Source organism: Pipistrellus hanaki (genome assembly GCF_964339955.1).
Source record: "Pipistrellus hanaki genome assembly, chromosome: 18".
Lineage (NCBI taxonomy): Eukaryota > Metazoa > Chordata > Mammalia > Chiroptera > Vespertilionidae > Pipistrellus > Pipistrellus hanaki.
Window position 1 is genome coordinate 24490549 of NC_140520.1, and position 18141 is coordinate 24508689.

The following is an 18141-nucleotide window of genomic DNA, read 5'->3' on the forward strand; positions in this document are numbered from 1 at the left end:
AGATTTTTTTTTAGTTTCCTTGGTTTTTAGATTCACTTGTTGATAGTTACGTATTTGTTGTTCATAATTTTTATCTTTATTTACTTTCTCTTCTGAAAGAACCCCCTTCAGCAATTCATATAATTCTGGTTTGGTGGTGATGAACTCCTTTAGCTTTTTTTTATTAGTGAAGCTCTTTATCTGATCTTCGAATCTGAGTGATAGCTTTGCTGGATAGATTATCTTTGGCCGTAGGTTCTTACTATTCATCACCTTGAATATTTCTTGCCATTCCCTTCTGGCATGCATGGTTTCTGTTGAGAAATCAGCTGACAATCGTATAGGTGTTCCTTTATAGGTAACCACCTGCTTAGCTCTTGCTGCTTTTAATATTCTCTCTTTGTCTTTTGCTCTTGGAATCTTAATTATGATTTGTCTTGGTGTGGTCCTCTTTGGATTCCTTTTATTTGGAGTTCTGTGTGCTTCCTGGACTTGTAAGTCCAATTCTTTCACCAGGTGGGGGAAGTTTTCTGTCACTATTTCTTTCAGTATGTTTTCGATATCTTGCTCTCTTTCATCTTCTGGGACCCCCATAATTCTGATGTTGGATCGTTTGAAGTTGTCCCAGAGGTTTCTTACATCATCTTCAATTTTCTGGATTCTCTTGCCTTCTAGCTTCTGCAGAGGAGTGTCTTCTGGCTCTTTATGTTCCAAATCTTTGACTTGATTCTTGCGATCTTCTATTCTGTTTTTAGGACTCTGTATAATATTTATTATTTCAGACAATGTATTCTTTATTTCTTGTTGATCCCTTATCATTTCTTGTTGATCTCTTTTCATATCCTCATAGGTCTCATTTATTTTATCGGCCTTTTCTAGGAGACTCTTGAAAAACCTTATAAGTGTGGTTTTGAACTCTATATCCAGTCGCTTTTTGTCCTCCATTTCTTTCGTTTGTGATCTATTTGGTTTAGGCATTTTCGCAGGCAGCTTTCCTGATGGGGCGGGGTTTCAGGGTGGAGCCTACAACCTTGGCTTCCGTCAGCCCCGCCCTATGCGACTCCTGAGACTCAGGGTCCTTCAGTACTTGTTGCAAGTGCCTCTGAGAGAAAGGTGCCCTCGATTTTCGCCTGCTGCCAAACTGTCCATGCTCTCCCCCAATGAGTCCGGTATTGGGGTTCAGTTCAGTTGGAAGTGGAGTTGGAGGTGGCGTTCAGAGCAGTCTGGAGCCCCTGTCTCCTTCCCGTCAGGGCAATCCCATGGCACAGCCGGCCGGCCCTTCTCTGTGCGCACTGTGCACGCCTCCGGGACCTCCTCTCGCCGTTCCCTGGGGTTCCGCCTTACAGCCCAGCTCCCTATGGGTGAGCCTGGGTCCCCAGGGTCTGGCCTAGAATTGGGGTTCAGAGCAGTTGGAGCTGGGCCCAGCACAATCGGAGCTTTTATCTGCTTTCCGCTTGGGAACGCCAGCCAGGCACTCGGCCTCCCTCCTCTCTGGCTCCGTCCTCTCCGCGCGCCGCGTGTCTCCGTACCTTAGGCTTTTACAGCTCCTCCGCGCTTCCTTCTGGTTTTCTCCTTGCTTCTTATTGTAGGATTTCCAGTCAGTCGACTTTCCTGTAGTTCTGGGTATTGTCTATTTTATATTTTAGTTGTATTTTATTGAAATTGTTGTGTGCGGCTGCGGCTAGTTGCCTACCCGAGCAGCCATCTTGGATTCTCCTATTTGACTTTTTAATATTGAAATATAACATACCACACATGCAACCATCATCCAGGTAAAGATACACAACATTATAAGTACCCCCAAAGAGTTGCTCATGTCTCTTCCAGTCAAACTCCACAAAGGTAACCAATATTTGATTTCTATTATTATAGACTAGAGGCCTGATGCACAAAAGCTGTGCACTCAGGCGATGTCTCTCAGGATCCCGAAGCTCTCGGTAAATTTCTGACTGATGGCTAGGCCCGCTCTCTTAGCACTGCCAGGAGATGCTCCCACCACTTCTGCTGTGCTCGCCAGCAGTGAGTCTGGCTTCTGGCTGAGCAGCTCTCGCCCTGTGAGATCAGGCCGAAACTGGCTCTCTGACATCCCCCGCAAGGGGTCCTGGATTGCAAGAGGGTGCAGGCCAGGTTGATTGGGGCCAGGGAGAGACGCAGAAGGTTGGCCTGCCAGGGAGGAACTACAGGAGGACTCCAAGTCATGTCTGGCCCATCTTGTTCAGTCCTGATCTGCTGGACCCCAGCAGCAAGCTAACCTACTGAATATTGCTGGTGTTGATTGTAAAGTAGGCTACAAATCATGACAAAGCTAACCCTATTAGCTAAAACCGGTTTGGCTCAGTGGAGAGAGCGTCAGCCTGCAGACTGAATGGTCCTGGGTTTGATTCCGGTCAAGGGCATGTACCTTGGTTGTGGGCACATCCCCAGTGGGGAGTGTGCAGGAGGCAGCTGATCGATGTTTCTCTCTCATCGATGTTTCTAACTCTCTATCCCTCTCTCCTCCTCTCTGTAAAAAAATCAATAAAATATATATATTTTTTAAAAAGACACACAAGCTTTGAAAAAAACAACAACAACAACACAAAACTAATCCCGTTAGTTATTTAGATTATTCAGTACTCTGTTTTCAGTATTCAGTACTCTGTTTTTTCATATAAATTTTGGTCATAGTGTCTTCCCCATGGCATGGGGAAGCTACTGGTTGACCAGTCAACTGTCTGCCCCCTGGTGTTCAGTGCATGTCATAGCGAGCCGTTGAATGTCCTTAGCATATCATTAGCATATTACACTTTGATTGGTTGAACATCCGTCCAGACACTTAGCATATTAGGCTTTTATTATATAGGATAAGTTTTGCTGTTCTTGATCTTCATATAGATGTTTGTATTCAATATTATATCTGTGTGTCTCATTCATGTTTTTGCAGTAGCAGGATCTTTATATTGCCATCTAGTAGTATTTTATTATTTGTATATACTATAAACTATTTATGTAGTCTACTGATAACTGTCAAGTCCTCACTGAATGACTATGGTGCCTTTGCTGAAAATCAGACAGCCATATATGTGACTTGATTTCTATTTTGTTCTGTTAGTCATTCAATCTGTGTTTGCCCAGTACCAATCTGTTTTTTTCTCTAGTTTGAAATGCATCTATGTAAATTCTCCAATTTTTTCTTCTTGGAGATTGTATTGGCTATTTTCAGTACTCTGTATTTTCATATAAATTTTGGAATCAATTTATCAATTATCAATACATACAAACACACACACACAACTGCTGAGATTTTTATTGGTACTGTTTTAAGTCTATAGATCAGTTAGGGAAGGGATGAAAATGATAACAATATTGCATCTTCCAATTTATTAACAACCCATGAATCTAATCCAAAACAAATGTTACTTAGATTATCTTTAATTGTCTCAGTAATGTATTATAGTTTTCAGTGAGAAATCTTTTGTTTCTTTGTTTTAGATGTACTTCTTGATAGTTGATGTTTTAGTGTCACTCTAAAGATAATTATAAATTTAATTTTCTGATTAGTTATTGTATTTATATAGAAGTACAATGGACTTTTTTGTAGATACAGTCAATTTATTGAATTTCTTTATAATTCTAGTTGTTGATTCTTTTGGGTTTTCAGCTTACACATTCCTGTTATCTATAAGTAATGCCAGTTGTACTTCTTCTGCATAATTTTTGTTTGTAATGATTATGGACCAGCATATTGTCTATTTTGATCTATGTTTCAAATACAAAAATATAGTTCATATTTGATTTTGTTTTATGAATTTTGAAGAGATTTTATTAGTGCATCTAACTTCTGAATTGTATATATTTCTGTTTAATTGATATTTTATCGTTATGAACAGCCCTTTTTTAAAAATCTCTAACAATGACTTTGTTTTCAATTTTACTTTCTATTTTGTTAATATAATCCCTTCTAGTTTCTGTGATTACTATATGCATCCTTTTACTTTCAATGTATACTTTTCCTTCTTTTTAAAGTCTTATCCTTGTGAAAAGCATATAATGAGGGTTTAAAATGCTGTTGTTTTTTGAAAACAATATCCTACTTTCCTTTTATAGTTACGGTTTTTCTATAGATGAATTTCAACAATAACGTTATATTCTTTTCAGTTGTTTTTTTTCGTAGTGATTAAGTTTTCTGTATGCAGATTTATTTTTCTCAGCCCCAACCTCCAGAGAAGTATGTGAAAACCACATGCCTATCACATTTTCTTTACCTTCCCCAACATTGGACACTCAATCAGTATTTCAATTTGTCACCCTTTTAAATGAAAAGATCCTAAGAGCCTTTCAGGTTTCTCCATTCTTCTTGTTCTTGCTGTGTATGTAGGAAAAAACTGTGTGCTATGCCAATTTTTGTGTGTGACAACATTCCCTGTTGCAGTTTTCACAGAATGATACTTTTCAAAACATATACACGAGCACACTCGGCACAGATCAGTTCTAGTAAAAAGGGAAAGTGGGAAAGCTAAGCCAGATAGTTAGTCATGAACAGGGCCAGACGGGCCAACACAGTTTCGGTTGCCTCGAGGCACACAGGATTGACTCCTGGTCCTGCCTGTGATGCAGTGACATGTTGGAGAATCCTGTTGACTGAAGCAGCAGATTCAGCCAGCAAGTTCTTTTGCTCCCAGTGATACCGGCTTTCAAGAATGTGGTAGAAGCCCAGTTGTAGTGGCTCAGTAGTTGAGCATTAGCCTATGAGCCAGGAGGTCCTGGGTTTGATTCCCAGTTCAGGGCACATGCCTAGATTGTGAGCTTGATCCTAGTAAGGGGCCTGCAGGAGGCAGCCAATGGATGTGTCTCTCTCATCAATGTTTCTCTCTCTCTCTCCTTCTCTCTTTCTCTCTGAAACCAATATATATATATACTTCTAAAAAAAGAATGTGGTAGAAAATAGAGTGATAGCTATATGGCAAAGTTCAGTGCTTCCCAACTTGCAGACTATTTGTGTCTCCAGGACTTACTGAAGTCCTTTGGGGCCAGGGAGACCTCCACATTACAAGGATAGATCATTGCAAAGAATAAAATATTTATAAAAATTTCCATCTTTTTACTCTAAAAACATGAGTCACTTTCCTGGAGTGAAAAGAAAACAAAGCCACGCCTCTTCCCACCGCCTCTGAGCAGTCCAGGGGCACTGCCCCTCGTCCACAGAAACAAAGGCCGTCTTCACATCAGACAGACAGACATTCGGATACACCAGCATGACCGCCTGCTTCCATACAGGGGCCTTTGAAAAAATGCCATTGTGGGATGATGGGAAAGTTTACCAAAAAAATTATGAAGATATTATTCTAGATTATTACGGTAACAGAGGTGGGGGGAAACGCTGAGTCAGTAATCAAAGAACTAGTGTTCCAATGGCAGTTTCAGCTTCAGTTACGTGCTCATGAGCACTTGAACTCTGGGTTTTAGCTGCTGCATGCAGGAAAACAGGGTCTGAATAGTACCTGCTGTGTCTGTATCACAGGCTTTTATTTAAAAAAAAAAAAAATGTGTACAAAAGCATTCTTTAGAAATCCCCACGCTGCGGATTGAACCTGCATGTACCCTGACTGGGAGTTGAACCATGACCTTCTGGTTCATAACTCAATGCTCAACCACTAAGCTATGCCAGCTTGGCCAAAGTTATTTAAAGTAACATCCAAGTTTCTGCTTTTCCACCACAGATCATAGGTCAAAAAGCCCTAGAAAGTCACCCAAGTTTACCTTTCAGTTCTTGAATTTCTATTTGGTTCTTTAAAAATTTTTCTCAGCCATTTAAAAAAAAAAATAGTTTTCAGTTCCATATGGTCATAGTTAAGCTCGACTTCCATTTCCTTGAACTCCAGTGTGGCTGTTTCTTGGGTGCGTCTGTTTTTGTGCCCATTAATTAATTGCGCTGGTTTGTTCTCTCGGAGTCCTACCTCCTCATGCTCCTAATTTATCTTTGACTTTACTAAACATGATCATAAAAAATTATCTGTAGAAATAATCCTTCAGAGATCATTTTATTTGCTTCTCTCAGGCTCCCAGGGAAGCTGGAAGTCTGGGACAGATGTAACCCCAGTTGTAGGTTAGCTGTTTTCTGGGCTCCCTCGATGACACTAAACTGGGCTGCCAGACATGGAAGGGCTGATTATAGTTATTCCTATGGTACAGTCCATGGAGTTTTCAACTTGAAAGAAGGGGGTGGTTTCTTAGAGTCCTTATCTTTAGAAGGCTCATGATCCTTAAAGGCTGCTCAGTTTCTAAGATTCCTCTTCTCAGCAAACGCCCCCTTGGCAAGATAGGGCTCACCTTTCTGGTTTCTGTGTTCTCCTGGATCGCTGCTATGTATTGTGGTGATTAAGGCCCTCCCAGAGTTTTAGTTTTGTGTTACTGTTTCAGTCAGAGTTCTCCAGAGAAACAGAATTAATAGGAGATACATACAAACAGACATACATATATACATCATGTCTTAAATTCATTAGAGTTGCTATAACAAAAGGCCACAGAATGGATAGCTTAAAACCAACATAAATTTATTTCTCATAGTTCTGCAGGCTGGAAAGTCCACTATCAAGGCATGAGCATGGTTGCATTTGGTGAGGCTTCTGCTCCCCCTTTCTCTCTGAGATTTGTCAGTCTGTTCAGTGCTCTGGATCTATTTTGTTCGTCAGTTTATTTTCTTCATTCGATTCCACATACAAGTAAGATCATGTGATACTTGTCTTTCTCTGACTGGCTTATTTCGCTTAGCGTAATACCCTCCAGGTCCCTCCATGCTGTCTCAAAAGTTAAGCGATCCTTCTTTTTTTACAGCTGCCTAGTATTCCGTTGTGTAAATGTACCACAGTTGTTGTTTGTTTGTTTTTATCCATTCATTTACTGCCGGTCACTTGGGCTGTTTCCAGATCTTAGCTATTTGTAAATAATGCTGCCATGAACACTGTTGTGGATTCAATAATATCATCTCTGGCACTATCCCTGAAACATAATGAAAAGTCTTCTATTTGGGTCAGAAGGTAGGCCTGATCATCCTAGCTTGGAATTTTATGTGGTATTGGCACACAGAAACATGGCAAGGATTATCAAAAAAGTATTTGGATTGTCATTGATTAAAACTGAGCACTTTTCTTTCTGAGTGGTGTTTCAGGATTCTTAGGATATATTCCTAGAAGTGCGCTCTCTGGGCCAAATGGCAGTTCCATACTTAATTTTTTGAGGAAACTCCACACTGTTTTCCATAGTGGCTACATTTGATTTTCTTTCAATTGTGTCTGCTAGAACTAACATATTCTATTGTTAAATCAGGTGTTTTGGACATTAGGATTATTTGTGTAAATAGCTAATCTATAATATTGGCCCCTAGGAACATGGCAAGTTTAGATAGCACTGTAGATTACAAATATATAAAGTGATTCCTCTTATAAAATGTGGGAGAATAGTAACACACTTCCTGTACCTCTTAAATGTATTAGAATGAAACTCCACACCAGGAAGTGAAACCGAAATAAGTATCCCATTTTATTTTTTAAAATATATTTTATTGTTTTTTGTTTTGTTTTTTGTTTTTACAGATAGGAAGGGAGATGGTTAGAGAGTTAGAAACATAAATCAGCTGCCTCCTGCACACCCCCCTCTGGGGATATGCCAACAACCAAGGTACATGCCCTTGACTGGAATTGAACCTGGGACCCTTCAGTCCACAGGCCGATGCTCAATCCACTGAGCCAAACTAGTTAGGGCAAAGTATCTATTTTAAAAAGATACTCTTGGATGCTATCAATGCAGCCACTTTTTGAAAAACCTTTCTGAGACCTGTTTGAATTGCCTGTTGCTGTTGTGGAGATCACAATGTCTGGTTCAGTACTGAGACTCTGTAGTCTTTATCATAGAAGCAGTCTTTAGTTTTAATTGGAGGAAAAAATATATTTTCATGCAGAATCTACCTTCTCCTCCATCAGATTTGTTTTGTGATTGTTCTTTTTGGTTCTTTTTTTTTTTTAACAGTGGGACTTTTAACAGATTAAGACAACCATCAAATTGATTTTGTATACATTGACCGATTCTTTTTTCCAATGTCTAATCATTTTAGTTACAGATGTCAATATAATTCTCCAGAATGAATTTAATATAGTAGCTGTTTTCATGATGACTGGGTTATTGTACTATTGAAAAGAAATAGAGTTGCGGTCTATGGAAAAGATTATAGATGAAGAAAGACCCTTAATGTAAGGTAATCTAAGACCTGAAGGCAAGACTTAATCTTGGTGACTAAGCCAGTATATTGAGCTTATATTTGACATCTCAATTGAAATATGGCATCTCTTTTGGCCATCTATCAACTAGCATTGTGCTGAGTCATTAGTTTCCCCGGGAACACTGTTGTGGATTCAATAATACCATCTCCTCTGGCGCTATCCCTGAGACGTAATGAAAAGTCTTCTATGCAGGTCAGAAGCTAGCCCTGCTCATCCTACTTTGAAATGTTATGTAATATTGGCCCCCAGGAACATGGCAAGGATTGTCAAAAAAGTATTTGGATGGTCATTGATTGAAACTGAGCACTTTTTTTCTAAGAATTTGTACTAACTTTATAGATATTCTCTTTACAGCTCCTAGAGATTGGTATGATTTTGATACTTCTGTTTTGAAAATAATTTTCTTAAGATACATGGTGTTTTCAAAATGAACTTGTAAAAACCAAAAAGATGGTTGGTTTGCTCCTTATAGTATTTCATTTTACAATGTTAAGAAGACAGAATCGAGGCTGATGGAAATAAAGGCAAAAATTTTTTTTTTAAATAATTTTTTTTTAAACAGAAAGGTTTTTTATTTTTTATTTTTATTGATTTTTCGCAGAGAGGAAGGGAGAGGAATAGAGAGAGCCAGAAACATCCATGAGAGAGATACATCGACCAGCTGCCTCCTGCACACCCCCCACCGGGGATGTGCCTGCAACCAATGTACATGCCGACTGGAATCGAACCTGGCACCTTTCAGTCCGCAGACGACGCTCTATCCACTAAGCCAAACCGGTTTCGGCCAATAAAGGCAAATTTAAATGCAGAGTTGAATGATAGATAAAATAACCCAATTAATAGAGTTCAGATCCACTACAGATACAATAGACAGAATAGATTGTAACTTTCTATACCACTTTAATAAATGGAAACAGTTTTTTTTTATTATTATTAAATGTATTGGTATTGGTATTGGTATTATTATTCTCTGTGCAAGTAAAGGAATATAGAAAAAGTAAAACATTGGGAACAGCAAGATTGGATTATAAATCAAGTTTAATTTTTAATGTTTATGAGATACTGGGAAATTAGACACTCAGAGTCTCACTTTAGCGAGCACAACTCATCCTTAAATGTAAGTAATAATACCTATTTTATAGAGTTTTGGGGAAAATTAAATGAAAATTTACATCTACTAGAATGTTTAACATAGGGCTTATACTCAATGAATCCTTATAATAACAATATCTTTCTCAGTATATGTTATTAGTAATCATCTGATCAAGCCTTGACTGGAATTGAACCTGGGACCCTGCAGTCAAGGATCGATGCTCTATTCACTGACTCAAACTGGTTAGGACAATGTTACTATGTTTTAAATTTCAAATTCCACTTGTTCATTTTTGGTATATAGGAAAAAGATTTACATTTGCATATTAACCGTATATTCTACAACCTTGCTATAATTACTTAATTCCAGAAGTTTTAAAAATTAATTTTATTTGCTGAAACCGGGTTGGCTCAGTGGATAGAGTGTCGGCTTGCAGACTCAAGGGTCCTGGGTTCGATTCCGGTCAAGGGCATGTACTTTGGTTGCGGGCATATCCCCGGTAGGGGGTGTGCAAGAGGCGGCTGATCGATGTTTCTCATTGATGTTTCTGACTTTCTATCCCTTTCCCTTCCTCTCTGTAAAAAATCAATAAAATGTATTTTTTTTAAAAATTAATTCTATTGTGTTTTCTACATAGACAATCAAGCCATCTGTGACATAGACAGTTTTATTTCTTCCTTCACAATTTGTATATATTTTATTTCTTTTTCTTGTCTTACTGCATTTACTTAGACACCTAGTCTAAGTAAGGAGTGGGAAAAGCAAATATCCTTGTCTTATTCTTATCCTTTATAGGAAAGCTTTTAGTTTTATGCCATTGTTAACAAAAAAAAAACCATTGAAATCTGTAAAGAATTTTTTTTATGAGTTTATTTGAGCCAAAACTGTCGACATATGCCGGGAAGCAGAACCTCAACCGATTGAGATAATGCTCCGAAGAATGGCGGGTTACATTTCTCTATTTACACCGAAATCAAAGGAGGGACATAGGTGGGTTACATGAAATTCATTGGTGATGGAGTAAGGAGGCGGGAGAAAGCAAAGCGGTGGGAAAGTCCTGGGATTGGATAAAAAGTAAAAAGATGGAGGTGTACTCAGGTGAGTGCAGGAACAATTAACATGATAAAGAAGGAATTTGAGGCATCTGTCCTGGCGCCCACCACATTTGGTTGTTCCCCAGGGGCTCTGGAAAAAGGGAAGTTACAAGTTACCCAGACATCTCACAGATGTGTTATCTTAGAGGCAAAAAGGCAAATGGGCTCAGTAAAAAGATCAAAGTTAATCTTTGTCTGGGAGAATATCTGGGACATGACTACCTACTATAACCTGTTAGATATTTAATTTTCAAACCATCTTTTGTGGTTATCTTAGGTCTCTGGGTTTGCAAGACTGCCACACAGGCCTTCCCTGAGCTTGCCATGTTAGCATGTGGCTTTTTTCTTTCACACCATTAAGTATATTGGTTTTGGATTTTTTTTTTTTTTTTTTTTTTTTTTTTTTTTATCAAGTTGAGGAAGTTCCCATCTATTTCTAAATTGCTGGGAGTTTTTATCATAAATAGGTGATAAACGTTATTTACCAAATAACGTTTCTGCATCAATTAACATGATAGTGTGATTTTTCTTCTTTAGCCTGTTGGTGTGATAAATTACATTAAATTGATTTTTTTAATGCATAACCAGCCCTTGCCCACCAAGATAAATCCCACTTGGTTGTGGTTATTATTTCTTTATATATTGTTGAATTTTATTTGGTAATAATTTGCTGAGAATTTATACATATATGTTTATGGGAGATATTGGTCTATAGTTTCCTTTTCTGAAAATGCCTCTGTCTGATTTCATTATCAGGGCAATGTGGCTTCATAGAATGAGTTAGGAACTGCTTCTATCTTTTGGAAGAGATTGAATAATATTGGTGTCATTTCTTCCTTACCTGTTTGGTAGAATTATCAGTGAATCCATCTTGGCTTGGTGCTTTCTGTTTTGGAAGGTTAAGTATTGATTTAATTTCTTTATAGACATAGGCATATTCCAGTTGTCTTGCTACTTGTGTGACTTTGGGCAGATTATATCTTTTAAGAAATTTGTTCATTTATTCTAGGTTATCAAATTGTGGGTTTAGAGTTGTTCATAGTATTTCTTTATTATTTCTGTTAATGCCCATAGGCTCTGTAGTTATCTTCCCTCATTGATTTTATATTTGTAATTTTTATTCTCTGTATATTTTTTTCTTATTTACCTGGCTAAACACTTATGAATTTCATTCATCTTTTCAAAAACCAACTTCTGGTTTCATTGTTTCTCTTTATTTATTTCTGTTTTCAATTTTATTTATTTAGCTCTAATTTTTACTATTTTTCTTCTGCTTACTTTGGACATAATTTTTCTAGTTTCCTAAAAAAGTAGGCACTTAGATGATTAATTTAGATATTTTTTCATATATATATATATATATATATATATATATACACACACTACTTAAAGCTGATAGCTCGATCAATGTTTTTTTTTCTTTTCAGGTTTAACCCATTGGAATTAATAATTACTCAAAATGTGCATATATTTTTAGGGATACCCTATATATGACATATGTGATATATTTTATTTAATACTATAAATTTTCCTCTAAGCACTATGTAACATAAAACTTTGGCTACACAGAGGTAATTCTCTGCCTTTTGGTTATATTAATAATCTGGATATTAACTATTATATTGATAGAGTGATATCTTCAGAAAGTATTGAAGGCTGTATAACTTCTGATTCTAATAATGCTGGTCTTATAACTTGTTTTTATAATATTTTATGCCTGTTTGCTTTTAGACTATTGTTAATTTACTTCTCAGTTTTATTAGTATTTTAGCTTCTTTTTAATCATTATGGACTTTTAACCAGTTAAGCAATTCTGTTAAAGAATGGTAGGAGTAGCTTATAAATGTGGGCCACTTTTTAGATTAAACAAAAACGCTTGAGCTTTAAATAAAGACTCAGAATCTCTTTTGTTGCTCAGAGCACTATGTGAGCCCCTGTTTCCCCATTCTGTTTTGTTCGACGGAGTTATTTAATAACTGACTTCTTGTTAGGTATTTAATGAAGTCTCCTACCTACTAACATTTATGATGTGCATGCAAACTATTAGGCAATAGAAACTCTTCACATCGCTGCGAGTGGTTTGTGACAAATGCATTAAATTTCATAGAAGCAGTTACCTGCTATTGCCTTCGGTCCAAAGGGTTTTGAAAATGTCTTGCCCAACAGGACCTTCATTCATCAGTAACGATGAAAACAAACAAACCTAAATAATGCAAACACCTTGCTTTTTTAAGGCAGGGCTTCTTAGTCATCCAGTACAAAGCCTGATTGTGCTCCTAGAAGGCTGCAGTCCTGATTTACATTTTTCCCCCGGAGCGCTTGGTAAACCTGACAGCAGAGAAGTCCTAGGTAGTCCAGCGATAGCGACACTTGAAAAACATGATCCCAGCGCTTCACTGATTCTGTGATGGGAGAGAGGAGAGAATCCAAAAAGGAACAGCCCGCGGATCAAAGAATGTTCCTGGTATGCGCAAGACTTCCTCTCAACTGGAATATTTTCAAATTAGTCTCAAGGAAACAACGAGACCAGTTCACTTGGATTCTCTATTGGAAGTTTATTTTTAACTTACTCTCGTTTTCTTTCCAGGTGGAGCACCAGTACTCCCACAAGTTCACGGTAGTGGTGTTACGTGCCACCAAAGTGACCAAGGGCGCCTTCGGAGACCTGCGTAAGTGCCTTCATGTACTTTTCTGTTGCGGAGTTGCTTGAGTTCCTTGATAAGCCAGGGCTGTCTCTTTAAATATATTATCTTCTCCTCTGATGCCCTGTAGCTGTTGGAATATCATTTTACCTTCACTTTAAGTTCAGAGGACTTGGAGTCAGACAGAATGACTGGCTGATGACAAACAGATCTTTGGAATTTAAAGAAATTTCTGTTTAACTCTATTTGGAAAGAGTGCTAAGTTGACTTTGAACAAGCAGCCTCTGCGAGGTATTAAGGATATAGGATAACAACAACAACAAAAAATGCAGTTTCTCTAGTTCCGTGCCTTTGAATGTGTTTAATATGCGTGGAAATCGTTTCAGAAATTGGAGTAGGACAGTTGGAAAAAAATGTGAGCGAGATCCTGAGAATAATGTTGAATTGGCTTATTGGCAGTATCTTCCATATTCTGAAAAGCTGTTTTCCAGGCTAATTGGGCCACTGAAATGTCTGGGGGTCTCTGAGATGTGAATGCAAAAAAAGATGGGTAAATATAATGATGATGAATTCGGTACAACATGGGAAAGGCAATTACCTCGCAGAACAGGTTTTGGAGAAAGGAGGGAGAATTCAATTTGCCAGGTTGGGGAAGGCTGGGGGGGGGGGGGGGTGCTCTGTCCCTGCCGAGATGTCATTTAACCTGGTGCTTGAAGGACTAGCAAGTGGGTTATGAGAACAGGATGAAGTCCTGGGGACCTCAGCAAGTTCAAGGGCGGGAGAGGAGCAACGTGCTTGTAAGGAAAGAGAACACGTCGTGTTGTCAGAAAATAGGCAGGCAGGTCATGGAGGACATGTACTAATATGATGAAGACTGAGATTTCATCAGATACTCAGTGAGGAGACTTGCTGGCATTTGAGTCATGAATCACATGATTGTATCTTCATCTTAAAAAAGGTTTGTTCTGTGCATAGCCTGATAAATGTATCGCAGATGAAGGTAGAACGTACTTTTTACGTTGAAGGCTAGGAGGGATTTGAGCTTGTTAAAATCACAATGAAAATGGGCCAGTAGAAGTCGAATACTAAGAAAAGCAGAATGTGAGCTCTGTGCTCAACACTTGAGTGAATGAGGAAGGGTATCTGGGAAGTTGGTAAAAGTGAGAGAAGGAAAGAGGTGAACTGGTGGTGATGAGTTTGGATGCTCAACCACTGAGCCACACTGGCCAGGCTGGATCTGCTTTCTTAACTACTTCTCCATAGGCTGCAGGCATCTTGGATCCACCCAGTGTACACAACACAGGTGAGACCCTTGACCTCTAGAGTCTTCCTTTTTAAGGTGAAGGACCCCTGGAAGGAGCAGCCACTAGAGATTAATCACTACTGGAGAAAGGATAGTGCTATTGTGGCTGGTGTGGCTCAGTGGATAGAGTGTTGGCCTGTGGACTGAAGGGTCCCGGGTTCGATTCCGGTCAGTTGAACTTTTGATTCAGCATTGATAGAATTCATTTTGTTTGTGCTCTGAGATAATTTTATTTACTTTTTGATAAGGGGAAGGAATTATTGCCAGCCCTTTAGGTCACCTTAGTGAGTTTGCGGGAAGTCAGGAAGAGATAAGATTAAAGAACTAGGGAGGGTCTTAGAGAAATGAATTAAATGACAAGGTCAGAAGAAAAAAGTGAAAGGACAGTTTACAGTGCAAACACTTCATTTCTGAGAAGAGGACACGATAGTGAGAAAAGGCGGGGGCCTTCGCTGTCACATTTTTAGGAGGAGTTATGATGATATTGCTGGGGGAGGTTAATCTATACAAATTACCAAATAAGCTGAACTGGGGATGTTTGTGTATAAAAGTTCTTCAAAGACAGACAAGGATAGAACTATACAAAATGCCTAAGATCTGCAAATACTAAGATAACAGAACTGTACACTCTCTTGTGTTGTTGATAATGTCTACATTTATTTATTTTTAAAAAATATTTTATTGATTTTTTCACAGAGAGGAAGAGAGAGGGATAGAGAGTTAGAAACATCGATGAGGGAGAAACATCCATCAGCTGCCTCTTGCATACCCCCTACTGGGGATGTGCCCGCAACCAAGGTACATGCCCTTGACCGGAATCGAACCTGGGACCTTTCAGTCTGCAGACCGATGCGCTATCCACTGAGCCAAACCAGTTTCTGCTACATTTATTTAAAAAGGCAAATTTCCCTTTAGTTTCACGTGTCAGTAAGGAAGAGTGACCTTAGGGCTTTACAGCTTTGCCTGTGGGGCTTTCTCAAGGGCGCCACACCAATCAATCCATTCTTTCCCGATAAAATACCTTTACCTGCTTTGTTTTGTTTTAGATAACAGTATGGTTATATCTATTTTATATTTTGTGCCTTAATAAATCCTATCCTAACTAGCTTCATTTAGAAATACCATACTGCATTGCTAAAACATCAGACTAACATCAGCAGGATCCCAGGAGCCACATTTGGACATTTTCCTAACATCTCACTCATTCACTTGTTTTGACCTGAGGCCTCTGAGCCATCTAAGAGCAGACATAGCTGCTCCTCACAGTATGCTTGAACCTATCATTTATACCCAATGCCCAGTGCCAACCCTTCCCTCCAATGTCTACGTCTTATGAAAAGGTAGTTTGAAGTCCCAGTTTGCACCTGACTCACCGTAGTCTTATTTTTAAAGTAGGTAGTTTGCGTTAGTTTGGCTGTATTGCCATAACTCTCACTCCAGAAGCTATGGGAAGTTGTAGTAGATGTAACATGAACCAACAAACAGCACGCCAGCATCATGCTGAGTGCTGGGTGGATGCATAGAAAACTGTATTCTCTACTGTTCCTTTCCTCTTCTACCAGAAGATATATGTTTGCAGAGTGGCCTCGGTCACAGTAACACTGAAGTTGATAAAGTTTTCTTTGTGAGCACATGACATGAAACACTCGTCCACGGTCTCAGACCTCATTTTATAACCAAATGAGACAGCTGGCTCACTGTGCTGACTTCCTCATTGAGTTTCTGCTCCTTTTAAATGGTGTTGGGGAAAATATACATCACTTTGATAATGGAGGGTAGTCTCAGAATTCAGAACTGGGGAGAGTCATGTTTCATTCCCTAAGATGAAACCAGGAAATGAATACCATAGTGGTGTTTGTTTGTTCTTTTAAAGTATATTTTTATTGATATCAGAGAGGAAGGAAGAGGAGGAGAGAGGTAGAAACATCAATGATGAAAGAGAATCATTGATTGGCTGCATCCTACACACCTCCTGCCAGCAATCCAGCCTGCAACCCTGGCGTATGCCCTGACTAGGAATGGAACTATGACTTCTTGGTTCATAGTTAGATGCTCAGCCACTGAGCCACACTGGCCGGGCCCATAGTGTTTTTGAAATGATAAAATGCATACCTTGATAGGTACGTTTCATAGCCTAATTGTGCATATGTGCTGAGGATTCTTATCTGGTCTCATTGCACACTAACCTCTTTCTCTTTACAAAATTTACATCATAAACATTAGGGCTTCTAGGCTTCTAAGGATAGTTGTAAGGATTGCAGATGGGTCTACTTTCCTTAGGTATTCAGGAGACGGTAGAGCTTAATGCCAGCATTTAAATGATAAAAAAAATAAATACACATGGGAGAACTGTGAACTCATTGTATTTAAACCATTTTTTATGAGATCCTACTGCTTAATGTCTTAAGGACTGTTTTAAGATATTCTTGAGAATGAACCTTCAGCTTCTGTTTTTCATATCTGTATATGTGCATAAATGATGTTTATTTCAGATAAACTCATAGCAAGTTCTGTATCAAGTTCCTAATTTTTAAACGGCTGGGTCATTTGCAGGTCTGAGGCTGACCTAATCGCCCCAAACAGTGGCTCTCATTAAGGTCTATGTGTATCACCGGGGGATCTTGTTCAGAAGGCAGATTCTGACTCAGTGGGTCTGGGGAGTAGATTCTAACATACAAGTGATGCAGACACTGCTGGTGCATGGGTCGCATTTTGGGAGATAGGATCTAGGCAATTTCTTCTATGCTGTGTTTGTTTAGCCTGAGTCCAGATGCCTTATGAGCAGAGAAGACTTTAAATATTTTAAAATGGAACAAAGAGTCTAAGGTTTTTGTTTTTTGCTGAATTCACTTTATCAAAGGAAACCATAAAATGATGTAATACTTATTGACTTAATACTTTTTATTTTAAAAACTCATAGAGGATCAATGATCTGACTTTATACATTATCTTTGAGAAGAATAATAGCAATGAACACAAATGCATTAATTAATTTTAAATTCTTCTATGCTGTAATCATGATTATAGCAGATCGCAAGCAATGAAAAAAGTAGGGAATATATTTTCATTGCCTCAAAGGTCATCATTTCAAGGTATATTTCAAGTTAAATGATCAAATGTATGGACTGTATATAAATGCGTTATTTTCCTCCTGCAACAAAGATGTCCTACATACATATTTTAGAATAAATTAATTCTCTCTCTTCCTCATTTGTGATTTGGTGATATTTGAGACATAACTTAGACCCAGGCAGGGTAACTCTAGGTGCTTTTTTTCGCTCAGCTTCAGCACTGGGAAATACTATTTTCCTCTCCTCTGCAAAGATCTTTGGTTGAGATGTGACACACCTGTGCTGTACCGTGTGTTGACTGCCTCTAGCAGTGTTTCCCAAACTTCTCTCATGATGAGAATCACCTGGTGGAGTTGTTAAAACACAGATTCCTGAATCCCAACTAAGAAGTGCTAAACTAGAATTTTTGGGAACATATAGGTAAAATTGCATACCTAACTTAGTGCTCTAAGACAGATTTTATATACAGAGCACTAGTTAGGTATGCAATTTTACCTATATGTTCCCAAAAATTCTAGTTTAGCACTTCTTAGTTGGGATTCAGGAATCTGTGTTTTAACAACTCCACCAGGTGATTCTCATCATGAGAGAAGGTTGGGAAACACTGCTATAGAGTTTACGTAAATGCTTATTATTGAAAACAGGGCAGTTCTCCAAAACGGAAGTTTAAGTTGTCACCTTGCACCTATTTTCAGAGTGTGTAA

At 38.5% G+C, this 18141-nt stretch overlaps 1 protein-coding gene across 2 annotated transcripts in view; it reads left to right on the forward strand.

Annotated features, from left to right (window-relative positions):
• PLA2G4A (phospholipase A2 group IVA) overlaps positions 1–18141 on the forward strand; it is a 123912-nt gene that overhangs the window by 23648 nt on the left and 82123 nt on the right. For both annotated transcript variants that reach the window (XM_084865519.1, XM_084865520.1), the window contains one exon: positions 13009–13090. In XM_084865519.1, coding sequence (XP_084721645.1) covers positions 13009–13090 — 82 coding nt within the window. The remainder of the gene's footprint in view (positions 1–13008; positions 13091–18141) is intronic.